Genomic DNA, 15134 nt, shown 5'->3' with positions numbered 1-15134 from the left:
TTGTCACTTGTATGGAAAGAGGGCAAGCTGAAGTCAAGACAGTTTTAGCACCCTTCACAGTGTTGATAAAAAGTCAGCAGAGAGTTATGTTTTCTGTTAGATGTGACCCCGATTTAAGGAAATGGTTTCACACTAAACTATCACATTTTGTGAGATCTTATGAACCTTCATACTGGTCTCATTGATAACATATAATCCATAAATCACCTCCATAAATCAGCATGCGTGATATAGATCAGCTTCCAGTGCCAGTGCTTGACTCAAGACTGCCAATAAATTGCTAAAATATAGAAAGAGAGAACCTAACGTGGAACATTTCCATTATTGATCTTTCAAGGTAAAACCAGTACGTATAACCATGGTTAAAAAGAAACTACACCTTCCATTAATTCTAAAGTTTTACATATTACGACATATAAGAAAATATCTGGTCCACAGTGTGATTATTTATTTAACAAAAACTAAGCCAATGTACAAAAGCAGTGTATGGAAATCTAAGAACACTAACAGGCACTTTTAGCAGCAATAACTTGAAGTATTATTTTTCCATATCAGTCTTTCACATTGCTGTAGAGGAACTTTGACCTGAATTCATGGTCAGCTCAGTGCCCAATTTGCCCAGATCTTGTGGCAGCAATGCAAAGTCCAGTCATTTCACTGCTTATATTCTCACATTTTGAAATTGTTTGAGAATAACTGCATAACTTGGCTCCAAATCTGCAGCTACTATTATATTTGTTTCCTATGAGAGTCTGACAAAAACTGAACAGTCAGTTCTTTGGCTCTTTTCAAACTGTTTGCAAAAGCATAAACATGCTATTAAAGATGAGGGATTTAGAAATCTTCAGCAGTAGACCCAATAGCAGTAGATTTAGATGGTAGTCTGATTTCTTTTATTTTTTATTTTTATTTTTATTTTTTGGATAAATCTTCAGCAGTAGCAAAGATGTTTGTTTGTTTGTTTTGTTTCTTGTTTTGTTTTGTTTGTTTGCGTGCTAAAGAAAACCTTCAATTTTATCTTTTCAATAAAGAAACCTTCAAATCCTGTCTTGTGTAAAGAATTCATTTACAACTTTTCTAATCTATTTCTTAGGCAACCCCAGATGCTCAGCCCTGCTATTAGGTATCTTTCAGACCTGACATAAACCACCTATTATGCTGAAACAATGAGCAACCTTATTGCTTTTGTTATTGTCTATCTTTAACCAGATTCTTTAAAATTACACGTATTAAAGCTGCTTTACATTCTTTCAACCTTTTGTACTGAATTTTCTTTTCTGTTTTGTGCTCTTTCAGTGTTTCTTTTTGTTGGCATATTGCATTCTTTAGAGTAGACCAGATGAAATCACACTTCAAATTCTACCCCTTACAGGGAACTGTGTGCATTTTTTGTTTATTACAATAGCTGATCTCTGATTTTTATGGAAGCATGCTAAATGAAATGAGGTGTCGTGGCTGCAAAAAATAAATGGATAAAGCAGTTTTTTGGACATTCTTCTTAATAGCCTAAATTATACACAAAAGAGTAGTAAATTTGGGTTTATAACAAATATATGAAGTACAGCTTCTACTTCATTTGCTTGTTATTACTGACAACAGCTAGATTTTTTGTAATATTTAGTTGTAACCTAAATAATGTGTCATTCTAGTAGCCCAAGACCTGAAATGATCAACAAGATGAACCTGAATTATTTAATAATACAATAATATAACGACAGAGAGGTGGTGATATGATTTCAAGTAATCTCGGTGGAAATTCCTGCTATTTGTGTCTTACCTGACTTTGTGGTGTAGTTTCTTAGTTTACTCATAAATAATTATAGATGGTAACAGAAAACATTTTTCCTAATATTTTGTGCTAAAAAAATTGCATATATATGAATCTTTCATTCCTCCTGAAGAGTAATAGGTGATTGTAAGCTAAAAGATTGTGTAGTTTACAGTATTTCCTCCACTCGATAATGCTGTTTGAGTGCATCAGGCTTCTTATCAACTAAACCTGTAGATGGTCTGACTTTATAGCTGCAGTACTTTACTGCAATAACAAATATTAATAACTCGTCAAAAGAACCAAAACAAACATGAAAATGTTTTAAAAATGGATCACACCAAATTGTTAACATTTTAGTAGAGAAGGTCTGCATAGCTGCGTCTCTGAGGCCCAGGTATGCTATATGTCATTATTTGATCTTTTCAATTTTGCCACATTCTTCGTTTAAATGGTTCATTTCCTGAACTGACTGCCAATTGAAATATATATTTTTGAAACCAGAGCTACCAACACACTTTTTTATTAAGACTAATATAAATTTTAAATGATATAATGGAGAGTGAACAGCAACACCCAAGTATTACAAATAAAGTATTTGTCCATACCTATTTGTTTGTCCAAACTCACATCTTCTCATGTACCCTAACCAACTATTTCTTCTTTTTAGCCAATAAAATCATTAGTATCTCCTCATTCATGACCCATAATCGCAGTCACAAACAACTCAGGTTGACCAGTACAGTAGTTTACCTCCCTTCGGGCCATAGACATAGACAGCCCATGTGAAAATATCCTTGCTTTAGCACAAACTTTGTTCCAACATGTGATGGTAGAGTATTTTTTTTTTATCATTTGCAATCATTTAGAATCAACTTGCTGATAGTCCAGCCATGGTATGAAATCTGAATACAAATGTCTGAATGCTGAATATTCAGTGTTTATTCATTAAGGCATAAAAAACCTTAATGGAAGTTTGGCTTGGCTCCCATGTACACTTAACTTGTTGCACATACTCAGAACTGCACATAAAATGTAGTCTGAAAGTCTGAGTGCACAACAAGAGCACATTTATTCCATCATTCATTTTCAAATGCTGTGTCTTGGGATGTTTTGCTTTATGCGAAACAGGAAAAGGGTATAAATATGCATTTGTTTTTTTTCATGTGTGAGATATCCATTTGGTGCTGCCTTGGTGATAAGTCGTCAAACTTGAGTCAGGTTGAGATGAAGGAGAATGAGAAGCAGAAGCTTTAAGCATTCTGTGGATTATTGAACTGATTCTGAAATTTCAGGTCAATCAAGGAGACTGAAAATGCAGCATACTTTTGCTTTGGGATCACATTACATGAATGGAATAAAAAGACAAGCTATAAAGCAGAATTTGTTTTTGTTTTTGTTTTTTAACAGCAACGTGTTCAGTGATGATGACAATTTAACAATTATTTTTGCTAAGAGTAATTGTTATTATGTAATTGTTCACTTATCAAGAGAAAAAAACACTTTGTTTTCAATGAACATTAAAAATGCATCTTAATTTGAAGAAGTTCATGCACTAGAAGTTCATCAACTTATTTTCATTAATTCATTAATTCTGCTGTTCATTGGTAAGTATTTTCCTCTTGCTCTCGCTACTGGACTTGAGGTCAGCATACATTCACTCTGGGTTCCTTTATACCTCTATGTTTGCATGCTGACCATTTTTTTCGTCACTAAAAACTGTAATCAGCTCTCTGCTCATCATACAAAAATTGAACCACCATTCTCTGCACTAGGGATGGGTATTGATAAGATTTTCACGATTCCGATTCCATTTTCGATTCTGTTTAACGATTCGATTCTTTATCGATTCTCTTATCGATTTTTTAAAAAAAAGGAGAACACTAAGTTCAATTAACTTAGAACTTCGTTTTATATCTTCTCTTTGAACAAGATAGAAATTTAGGAGTAACATGGCCTTACAAACCCAACAGTGAGATCTTAAGAGATCCACACTACGGCTCTTCAATGGGGTGTCACAGGGTCCCCAGGGAAAAAAATGTAAATGTAAAATAATAAAATAAATATTCTTCTGTAGCAATAACAAAGTATAACATAAATTATTCAGTAGCAATTACACAAGAATATCCAGTAATGTCCCTGCCTACAATTAAACACATTCACTTACCGAAAATTAGGGGCATCTGCTGTGGCAAATGGGTGCAAGGCTTTGACCACAAACTTAGTCACTGCTCGGTGACATTCGTCTATCCTGGCCTGAAAGCAGACGCTACCGGTAGACTGCAGCGAGAACTGCCAGCATCTGAGCCAGCCAGACTCTGTCTCTCTCATCATGGTCACCTAAATGCACAGTAATGGCAGGTTTAGTAATAAGGCAGATCGCGCTAACATAATATGCACTGTTAGTTGATTATTTACCTGCCGCATTAACGGGAGAGGACGTGCAAACGTTACCGCTGCTGCTGGGTTGAGATTCACGAGTCCGCAGCGGAATTAAAAACACGACATTCATTTAAGGTCATCGTGTGTTTTGTGAGCAAATGCTTTTGCATATTCGTAGTATTTCCTCCCTTAAATGAAATATCTACTTTGCAAGTATTGCAAGTTGCCCTGTTGTCATCCGTTCTCGTAAAGTATGACCAAACTTTTGAGCATTTGAGCCGCTTACGCGCCATGTTTCCTGCCAGGTAAATGAAGCTCCGCAACGTGGTGACGTCATTCAGGGCGACTGGAATCGATAAGGGAATCGTTTGCAAAAATGGCAAACAATCCCAAGGAATTGAAACAGTGGGAACCGGTTCTCAACAAGAACCGGTTTTCGATACCCATCCCTACTCTGCACCTGATTATAAAACATGCAAAAAAAGATTGCCTCTCTCTGAAAAACAAATTTGTATATCAATCAACTTTTTAATTCTCAGCTTGGTCCCTGACTCCCTGGTTACCATCCCTCTTTTGGCTACTGTCCACCCAATTATACTTGTTCCCCATTTTTAGTTTTATTTTAGTATTGTCTTCTATTCCACCTTCAAATTGTACGACCCTGTCAAGGTTCAGTTTCAAAATTGGCGTGTAGTGTTCGGCAGGGTTAGACCGTTAGTCTGGTATCTTCGGGTAGATCACTCTAGGATATATCACTATGGTAGCCTATGCTCCACATACAGTATAACCTGCTCCAACTTGCTCTGTGTTCAAGCTCCAGGCTGAAAACCATTACCATTTTCCACAAATGGGAATGCAGTGGTTTTCTTTCCCCAGACATAAGACAATACGCTCTATGTCTCATCAGTCCTCAAAACATTATTCCAAAAGCCTATCATTTCATTTTTAGCGGAAAACAGATGTGCACATATGCTCTTTTTTGGGACGCAGTGCTTTATTGTTGCTCAGTATTCTCACGATTATTGACACATGAACATTAGCAAATATGGGACAGGCTTGTAGTTCCTTGTGAACTCTTTCTGGAGTGACTTTTGATCGCTCATGAAGAGCAGATCAATAGTCTTGAATTTCCTTCATGTGTATACCCTGTCTAAGTGGAGTATTTATCAACTATGTGACCAGCCTTCTCCTTTTTTTCCATCATGGTATGAAGCGAAGATCAAATTTTATTAGAGCCTTCTTTCTTAAATAAAAATTGTTTCCTACGAACAGTTGTCACTAGTGCCATTGAAAACACCTAATTCTAATTTAACCAAACATACTGATAAATCTGGGATTCACTTATTATGGCCCTTTGCAAACGTGAAGTGTATAATTATTTTTCTTAGGTAAATGAACAAGTGTAATGGTTTCACATAATTTGATTAATTAGGTTCTCACATTTAACTTTTAGGACTTTAAAATATGATGTTTCAGGTCATATTTCTATTTAATCTTAAAAAACAAATGAGAAGGGAAAAGGCGAAAAATCATATGTCACAAAACATGGCTGGCTTGAAAGTATACATATCAGCTGATGTAGTAACTACAGCTTGTCACATATTACATCCAGCAGTTTATGAGAAAAAATCTACTTAAATACTGAAATTGCATCTCTCAATACTTATGCAAATACTAAAGCAAGTGTTTACACTTACACTCAAACTTGAGCAGTACTGTATCTACTTACAAGCTATGCTTGGCCACATAAGGGCCACATAAAATTGAATTAGAAAACCCACACAAAGAAATCTCTGGCTCTTTGAAGATAAATTCTAGTGTGAATGGTTATAGGGATTTATACACAAGCAGCTCAACTCTTAACCCCAGGTGATTTAACTTGCCTGTGCCCCTCAGTACAGGTGAAGTAATTGAGTAAATAGAAAGGCTATGAATATATTTCCATCTTATCTCCGCCCATAATTTTCTGTAGAAAGCTTACATCAGCAACTTGTGTTGGTCACAATGAAAACTGTATTGGCAGTGGGTCATGCTGTGTATGCACATCTCTGCCGGCCTTTCAAGATAAGAGTGATTATGAAGTGAAGGGTGGCATCGGATTTCTGCACCATCTTCTCTTCTCTTCTCTGCTCTAGTCTTTGATGAGACTGCGCGAATTTTCTGAAGGTTTCAAAAAGAAGCAGGGGGAAGCATTAAAGCCACTTGCCTATTCTTCTGTAGAATCACAATATGCAACCAAAAGACTTTTGGTCTCTTGAAGTATAGCAAGAAAAATAAGTTACAAGGGTAACTTTTTTGCACATCCAATGGATGCATGACCAGGCTAACATCTGGAGAACTGAAAGGACAAGCCAGCACTTCAGCAGCATGCCTGTAAACATACTGAAAAAGAATTACATGACTCATCAGACCACCCTCACTGTCTTTCGTTGACCTATGGTCTAGTCCTGATGTCCATCACAAGCACATTTAAGTGTGAAACAAAATGGTTTGCAGTATGCAGTTTTGGCACTCTTTTCCTTGGGCACCAATGTCCCCACTGTTGCTTCATCAGTTGATCTTCCTTGGACAAGTTTTGGAAGGTACTAACCATGAAAATTAGTAGCAGCCCCCAACAGGACTTGACCCATGTAAAGTCACCTTAAGTTACAATCCTTATCCATTTTTGCCCTCTAACACATCAACTTCAAGGAATTCTTACTTATGTGGCTGATATGTTTAATGACTGTCTGATGTAAATGATGAAATATGCTTGATATGGCCTCCTATTTACACAGTGTTGATCAGGGTGAACTATTTTGTTGTTGTGTTCAATCCTCCAAAGATGTCAGTATGTAACATTTTAATGCAGATATTTTTGCCGTTGTGTTTTTATGCCTGAGGGTGAAAACACATATTCTGTGTTTTTCTTCCTTTTTATTATACCTGTCTGTTTTTCCATTTTTGTTCTAGATGGGAAATGCCTCCGAAACATTTCTGTTCATGTCTAAAATATCAAAAGACAATGACTTCATCATGGGAACGCTCTACACCATTTTTGGTGAGTGATTTATCCCCCCAAGGTCAATCCTTTTAATGTGGACTCAAATTCTTCAGCTCTTTACATTATATAGCTCTGTGTCCTAGGTGTGCTGTCGGTGCTTGGAAATGGCATCCTGCTGTTCGTGGCCTATAGAAAGAAGTCCTCCTTAAAGCCAGCAGAGTTCTTTGTGGTAAACCTGTCCATCAGTGACCTGAGCATGACCGTAACCTTGTTTCCATTTGCAATACCTTCAACCTACACACACATGTGAGTGACAATTCAGGTTTTCAATTTTTTTTTCAAATTTCATCTAGTCCTCTTTTATGTCATCTTCACATTTTTATCTTCATGAGAGACAAGGATAGAAGGAAAAAGACAGATGAAGAGTGAGGTTAGAGGAGTGGTTTGAAAGGCAAGGCTGTAGCTGCCGACGAAAACCAGGGCTTTAACAGCCTGAGCAGTAGTTTACGACATGCATTAAAAGACAAATTAAGGTTTTGTAAGCAGATGCTTGCAGACATAAATTCATCATATTTGATTGTTTGTGGATACGACAGATAAAATACAAATAAATGCCTTTTTAAAGGATTTTGTGATTTTTCCATTTGTATAAAATGGAGGTGGAAATATACTATCATGCTAGATTTGCAACACATTAATGGTATATCTGATATTGTCACTTCAGCAATCAAAATTTGAAAAAACCCTCCACATTTATGAAAATGTTGATATTCTAATTTTGAGATCATTTTTGCTTGTAATTCTTGCTGTGTGCTCATAGCATAGACCTTGGGAAGAAGCAGTAAGTGATTTCTGACTTTTTGGCCAGAGTTTTGCCTCTGAGGCTTTACAAGGTTGTTGAGCCCAACTGCAGCCTGAAAAGATGACTACAGATGCTACTCAAGGTTGGAAAAAATGCTGAAAAAGACACAAGTAGCATAGCAAGGCCCTGTGTAGTGCAGATGAAAAGCCAGAATTTTCAGTTTAACTCTGTGTGAAGTTTCCAGGTGTATGATTTTAAGTAGTATTTGTGCAAAAAACAATAAACAATGCAAATGTCTTTTTAACTCCACTGTCATTGAGCTTTGGACAATAACATGTTTCCTATTTTTGTAATATTTTCTGTGTGTTGCACTGATAAAAATGTTTTAGATAATATGGAAAGCATTTATGTCTCCTTTGTTCATGCATCCTACATAATACCTTTGTCTGTCTTCTGTCTCTTCCTATGATTGTCTGCCTGCTGTCTTATTCTCTGACCATTTGCTGCTGATAGCTGTCATATGCTCCATTATTGGGTCAGAGTGCTTCACCGCATGCTACAGTTGAATATGATCCAGGAGACCAGAAAATGTATTGCAGTCTCATTGACTGAAATTCACCAAAGGGAATTTGCAGGCAAACTCTCACTTAATATCACACAGTAACACATGTTCTGTTTTCTTTCTCTCTCCATTCAGGTGGTTGTTTAATGAGACAGCCTGTACTGTGTATGCCTTTTGTGGTGTTTTGTTTGGCCTGTGCAGTCTGACCAACCTAACGGTGCTCTCCTGTGTCTGCTGGCTCAAGGTCTGCTGTCCTAACTACGGTAACAACACCAGTTTTTAATGCTTTACTTTGCAATTCAGCATAAAGTTATTATCGTAATAGTGAAACAATGCACTATTTTAACACTAAGGAATTTAGTGACCCGCGAGAATGACCCAAACTGAGGCAATGAAGAAAATCAAAGACATGGTTGTTTAGGGTTATTGTGAAACCAGTGAAATAAGATTCTGTGTGATCTCAGTGAGTTTGCTTGAAATGTAATTCCATTATTGGTTGTTTTCCATGGATGATCTACAGAAACCTTTTAGCAAGTTTTCAGGTGTTTTCCATTTAACATTTTTTCATTCTGCAACTCATTTTGAATCACAACCAAACTTATGCTCACTCACTCACATGAACTACTTTGCTGTGTCAAACTGTTTCTCTATGGGAGTTCTCAGGATGCAGTTGGCATAAGATGCAAGTGTCCCTGCCTCTTTCCAGTAACACTTCACAATAATTATTTCATGATGCTTTATATTGTAACTAAAGACTCTACAGTATTATTCCAAGGCCCCCTAACAATCCAACTATCCCGGCAGCCACTTGGCAGCAGTGGGAATGAAGAACTCATTTTAACAGGAAGAGACCTCTGGCAGACCCAGACTCAGGGAGGGAGAGCAATCTGCTGTAGCCATTGGGGAGTATGAGAAGAAGAGAGAAAGAAAAGCATAGAGAGACAACATACACTACCAACACGTACACATTGCAGTGCATCAAGTAATATTCTTTTGTTAGACGCAGATAACATCACAAACAAACCCAGAAGGTGTTTTGTTTTGTTCTTTTTTGTTGTCGTTGTTGCTTTTTAAGTGGCTGCCAAAGCAGCAGCATTATTGGATGTTACTAGAAAAAGTCTGCATTGAGAGGAGTGGTGGTGGAGTATGCTAGTTTCTTGTTTATACTCCTTTTGGATATTTGAGTTTGAAGCTTTGGCTTTGTTTTAACCCTTTTATTTGTTTCATTTGTGGCTATTTTTTATTCTCACCTGACTCACTGGTGCCTCACATCAAGACAGTCCTGAGTTCAATTCCACCATCAGGCTAGGGCCTTTCTTTGTGGAGTTTGCATGTGCATCTCCCTGTGCTTGTGTGGGTTCTCTCTGGCTTCTCTCACAGTCCAAAGACATCCAATTATTGGGGTCAACTGGTAAATCTAAATTGCTCACAGGTGTGAATGTGAGCAATCTACTGTTAGGTCTGTGACAGACTGGAAACCTGTCCAGGCCCAGGGTGCCTCTTCTCCTAAGACAGCTGGGATAGGCTCCAGCCCTGAATTTGATTGAGTGGAAGAATGAATGGATGGACTTAACTCATTGGTTAGGTTGTGTTGTATAGAGTATTTCCTTGGGCGAAGATAGAGAAAATAGGCTTTGGCACTGGAAATTACCTCAATGCGTGTTTAACCCTTCCATTAAAATGATATGCAGGAGTCTATTACAAGCATGTGAGTGAGAGGTTTGTCTCACTGCTGCCTAGACTGTGCACATAAGGCGCTGACAAAAAAAATGACACGTGGCGCATATCTGTGAGATGCTACCAAATTGACACAACATCAGTGTTTCATGCCCTTGGAATGAGACCTAACTGATGCATCTCTCTTTTTTCCCTGTTTCATTCCTGCACATTTAACAGATATTTCTTCTTTCTTCATTGAATGACATGATTCAATACTTTGTTCCATTCTTGTTACAGTTTAGGATGAACAAGTCATATCTGATATCCACATTAGGCCTCTTAGCTAGCCTTACCTTATTTATTTGACTTGGTCAAGGAATCAAAGGGCTGGCTGTATGATGCTTCCAGTGTAGATATAGCTTAATTCCAGCGTAGCTCTAAGAAGACCAAAAAAAATTACTGTTGCAGAAGGGTTTTTTTCTTATTCTGTATCATACATCCCCAAAGGTTCTGTGTGATATATGTACAGTATATATATGTACAGTATATATAGTAGAGTAATTTTTTTCAATATATACCAATAGACTCTTAGATCATCTGCTCTCAGTGTTATTGCTATGCGAAGCTTCACTAATCATACTTCTACTCACCTTCTTTTATTTGTGGGTTTGCATCCATAGTCTAAAAGTTTTAGATAAAATTCCCATTGAGTTCAGATAGAATAATGAGATTTTTTCCAGTCACAACTAAAAGGGTTCAGCTATTTGCTAATTAGCAGCAGTAAAAGAGTAAAAGTAGACTGATTATTGAAAAAAAGACCAGATTTAGAAATGCTGAAGTTTTGAAATTAAATTCTAAAAAGAGGGACAGAATTAGGGAAGAGAAACATTTATTGCAACATTCATGTTTGTGTAGCTGGACAGTATAAACCAGTTAAAATTTCATTGTGTCATATATATTAATTATTCACAGTTAGCATTTTGTTTTTAATCCTGGATTTTACCTCTTTAGTTCTCACCATCATGCTGGCGTTTGTACTGCTACAAATCTGATGGTAATATGGTGCCCTTTCCTCTTGAATCCATAGAAACCAAGGGTTTTATGGGACACTATAAACTGAGGGAAATTCTGCTGCTGCACTCCTCCACAAAATGTTAAAAAGCACAGTTACGTTTTGTGGGCTCTGAGAATTTGTTGTTCTACACAGTTGTCTATGACTAAGCCAAACCAGCACAAATAGCTGATTCTGGGTCAGTGTAACATTTCAATACACCGTTAGCACATCCAAAAAGCACTGAAATCATGGTTGATAAAGGTTAATTTTCAAGACTTATCATTTACTTGTATGTGCTTCATTAAACCATTCTTTTCTTTAATATTTGAAACTTTGATAATCCGAAGCAGCACTTGACTATAATTCATAATTTATAATTCATAAATCATAATTTAAAAAAACACTGAATATGCAGGCATAAATTAATTGATAACCTGTAATTTAGTTTTAATTAGGAACCCGTATTACTATCCTCACTCGATGAATGGGTGTGCTGATTAAGTGCCAGATTTAAGCAATATTCTCATTTATATCCTTTGCACACTTGCCCATACACACTGCAGGGATCACAGAACTGGGGGCTGCATCGATCATCTTTATAGTCCACTAAGTAAAACCCTGCCTAACAGGCATGTTCTAGTACTTTAATATAATAGAAAAGCAGGTCAAGCTATTCAAGAAACAAAATCAAAACAAATGGAAAAAAGAGCACAGAGAGCACAAAACTAATGTAGTGCTGCAGGATGAGTTATGAGATGCAGGTGGAGATTATATACATCTAATGAAAAGTGTCCACTTACAGTATATGATGCAGATATTTCAGGATTTGTCCTAACTTTGGCTAATAGGCACATTATAATTGAAGGCTGTGTTATGAAATAGCTCCTCTTGTCTGTTTTTCAGTGGCGCGCAGTCTATAATGCAGAGAATAAAAGCCAAGAGACTACAAGCTTCACAAGCAAATGTGTTTGAAATGCAAATGAGCACAAATAATTACACTGTCATATATTTTTTCCTGCAAGAAACTTTGTTCAAACGTGTTGTTTTCTTGCTTTTATACACTGTTACACAGCCCTGCTCCAAACAAGCACACAAACAAAACAATGTGGATGTTTGGATCCAGACAATAATTGCAAACATGCAGTGACAGGAGTTTCACACCAACTTATCCCATCTGCTAGCAGAAGGTTAGACCAAGAATAAGTGTAATTTATTGACTCAGAGCAAGCCTCCAACATATTTGCGCCTCAGAAATCCTTGGTCTCACGCTACTTTATGTAAGAATGATTCTAATAGCTTCCAGTGGGCTAGACTATAAAAGGGAGAGTTGAGGACTTTCTTAGAAATAATAATTCCTTCATGTGCCACGTGGATAGCTGGAGTTCTGATTGGGAAAGGGGTGGCCAAAATCAGATAAAAGCCAACTGTAATTGCTGACACAGTTGAGTGAGTGCCTTGGGGCAAAATGAACCCCCACCATCAGCTTGAACCATAAAAAAGGGCTGGCATCCTGCTGAAGGGGCTGTGTGGTGTCATGAGTAAGGTTTCCTCTGTTCTCATCTTCACTTCACTCACAACAACTTTAGAAGAGTGTTGCCAGTAGTGATGTGCGAATCGATACTGAAATATCGATTCCTCCGATACCAGTCATTTATGTTCTAGAATCGATTCTCATATTAAAATATCGATATTTTGGTAATTTAGGGTAAATTTGTAGTTTATCTTTAACAGGAACACAGTGGAAAGAAACTATATAATTGTCTACTTTTGAAGGAACTACTTCATGTTCCGCCTTTCATAGTCATGTGTGAAATACGGCTGTATAAATGAGTCCCTTGGCGTGCGCACTCACAACAATGACTGAGCGTAAATGGAGTCATGCATGGATGTATTTTACCTCCACAAACAGCCGAGGCGTGGTTTGCGATACATGTGGCAAGACAGTGAGGTGTTGTGGCAACACCACTAACCTCATCAAACACCTCACAGTAAATCATATCACGGAATATGACGAGTGTATGTTGAGGCGAACTGAAGAGCAGGAGAGGGACAGGTGGTGCTAGGGCGAGACAGACGTCTCTCACGGAGTCCTTTAGTGCTGCAGGCAACGTTTTCAAATAGGCACAACTTCAGTTTTTTTATTTCTATATGATAATTCTGCATTATTAAGCAATAAAAACAAGTAGTCTGATGTCCCGTAATCATTGTGAAGCTATAATTTGAGATACAGTAAAAGATACAATAAATAAAATATGTTTTTGTACAAAGTATCGGTATCGGATCAGTATCGTTGATACCACCCTGAATTTTACTTGGTATCGGATCGGAAAGGAAATCAGTGGTATCGCACATCACTAGTTGCCAGGGTTGTTTTGGCATTTTTTTCTGAGCCCCTTATTTGCTGGATAAGTGCAGTACTACTTGTAGTATGTTAATAAATCACAGTGTATCTTAAATGGAGCCTACTATATCTTCTTTATGTCCTTATCTGTCAATAATCAATTCTAAAACTCTTTTCTCTTGTCCTCCCTCTGCCTTCTCACACTCGTCTTTAGGTAACAAGTTTTCATATGTCCATGCATGCCTGCTGGTTGCAGGCATCTGGTGCTACGCTGCAGTCTTTGCTGTCGGTCCCCTGTCGGGCTGGGGAGAGTACGGGCCTGAGCCTTATGGTACAGCATGCTGCATCAACTGGCATGCGCCGAACTATAATTCTGCAGCTATGAGCTACATCATCTGTCTCTTCTTCTTCTGCTATATTTTGCCCTGCACTATAATTTTTCTTTCCTACACATTCATCCTGCTGACTGTCCGTGGCTCACACCAGGCTGTGCAGCAGCATATGTCCCCACAGAACAAGATCACCAATGCACAAGCACTTATCGTTAAGGTACGTGCATTATTTTCTTTTCAAATGACTTATACTAAATATTATTTCCTTCATGAATTCATGTTTGCATTGCATGTTATTTGCTGTGTTCTGTCTATTTTTTAGCTTTCAGTGGCAGTTTGCATCGGTTTCCTGACAGCATGGAGTCCATATGCTATTGTGTCTATGTGGGCAGCGTTTGGTAACTCAACAACTGTACCACCTATAGCTTTTGCTGTGGCAGCTATCTTTGCCAAGTCCTCCACCCTTTACAACCCTATCGTCTACCTGGCTTTCAAGCCCAATTTTCGCAAGTCCTTGTGTCGAGATGTGGCGAATTGCAGAAGGAGACTCTGTGGATGTTTGTGCCAGGGTGGCTCTGCAGAGAAGGGAATTTGCAGGCAGTCCCATCACAAAGAAGAATGCAACTCTACAAGGTTATCCAATGGGTTACCAGAGAACCACAGGACCTGCAGACACTGTCCTTGCCCAGAAACAGACAACGGTAATAGAGAAAATTGTATAGACTACAGTCTTCAGCAAACCGCCAGGATTCTTCAAGGATCCGTACACAGTGAAGTGGCTGTCAGCCAGCTCTCCAATGAGATGCAGAGTGACTTTCTCTAGAGGAACAAGTGGAAAATGAAGTATGAAGCAAAAAGTGGCACGAATGAAGCCCAAATAACAGTAAGTGCAAGTTGGGGGAAAAGTGAAAATGCAATCAAACAAACAAAAATGGTAAGACTGATTTAAAAGAAAAAAAAGTTTAAAACTACTTTCATGCCTCAAATATGTGATACTGCCAAAAAGAAATCTGTGGTTAAAAGCCAATACAGGAGGATAAGCAAGCCAAACATTTCACTGGTGTGTGCATCAGCATTTTATCAGGTCAAATGAACAAGTGTCAGCAACTATGTGATCAGTTCAAGTGTAAACCAAGACTGAAGAGTCACCATGCAAGTCATTTTACGCTGGGCTTGGAGGGAGGAACTGATGATGAAACTTCCTACTCCCTGAACCACATTTTATCTGTTTATTATGAGTACTGTATTTAA

General features: G+C 37.8%; 1 protein-coding gene across 3 annotated transcripts in view; it reads left to right on the top strand.

Moving 5' to 3' along the window:
• The window catches only part of opn7b (opsin 7, group member b), an 82101-nt gene extending 67267 nt beyond the window's left edge, over positions 1 to 14834 (top strand). For all 3 annotated transcript variants that reach the window (XM_005940264.3, XM_005940263.3, XM_042227875.1), the window contains 5 exons: positions 7103 to 7190; positions 7277 to 7439; positions 8633 to 8760; positions 13766 to 14100; positions 14206 to 14834. In XM_005940264.3, the coding sequence (XP_005940326.1) occupies positions 7103 to 7190; positions 7277 to 7439; positions 8633 to 8760; positions 13766 to 14100; positions 14206 to 14706 (1215 nt within the window). In that variant the 3' untranslated portion in view covers positions 14707 to 14834. The remainder of the gene's footprint in view (positions 1 to 7102; positions 7191 to 7276; positions 7440 to 8632; positions 8761 to 13765; positions 14101 to 14205) is intronic.
• Positions 14835 to 15134: the final 300 nt, after the last annotated feature.

Source organism: Haplochromis burtoni, unplaced genomic scaffold (genome assembly GCF_018398535.1).
Source record: "Haplochromis burtoni strain Fernald_Lab_line unplaced genomic scaffold, NCSU_Asbu1 Contig_287, whole genome shotgun sequence".
Lineage (NCBI taxonomy): Eukaryota > Metazoa > Chordata > Actinopteri > Cichliformes > Cichlidae > Haplochromis > Haplochromis burtoni.
This window is presented reverse-complemented; position numbering and strand designations above follow the sequence as displayed.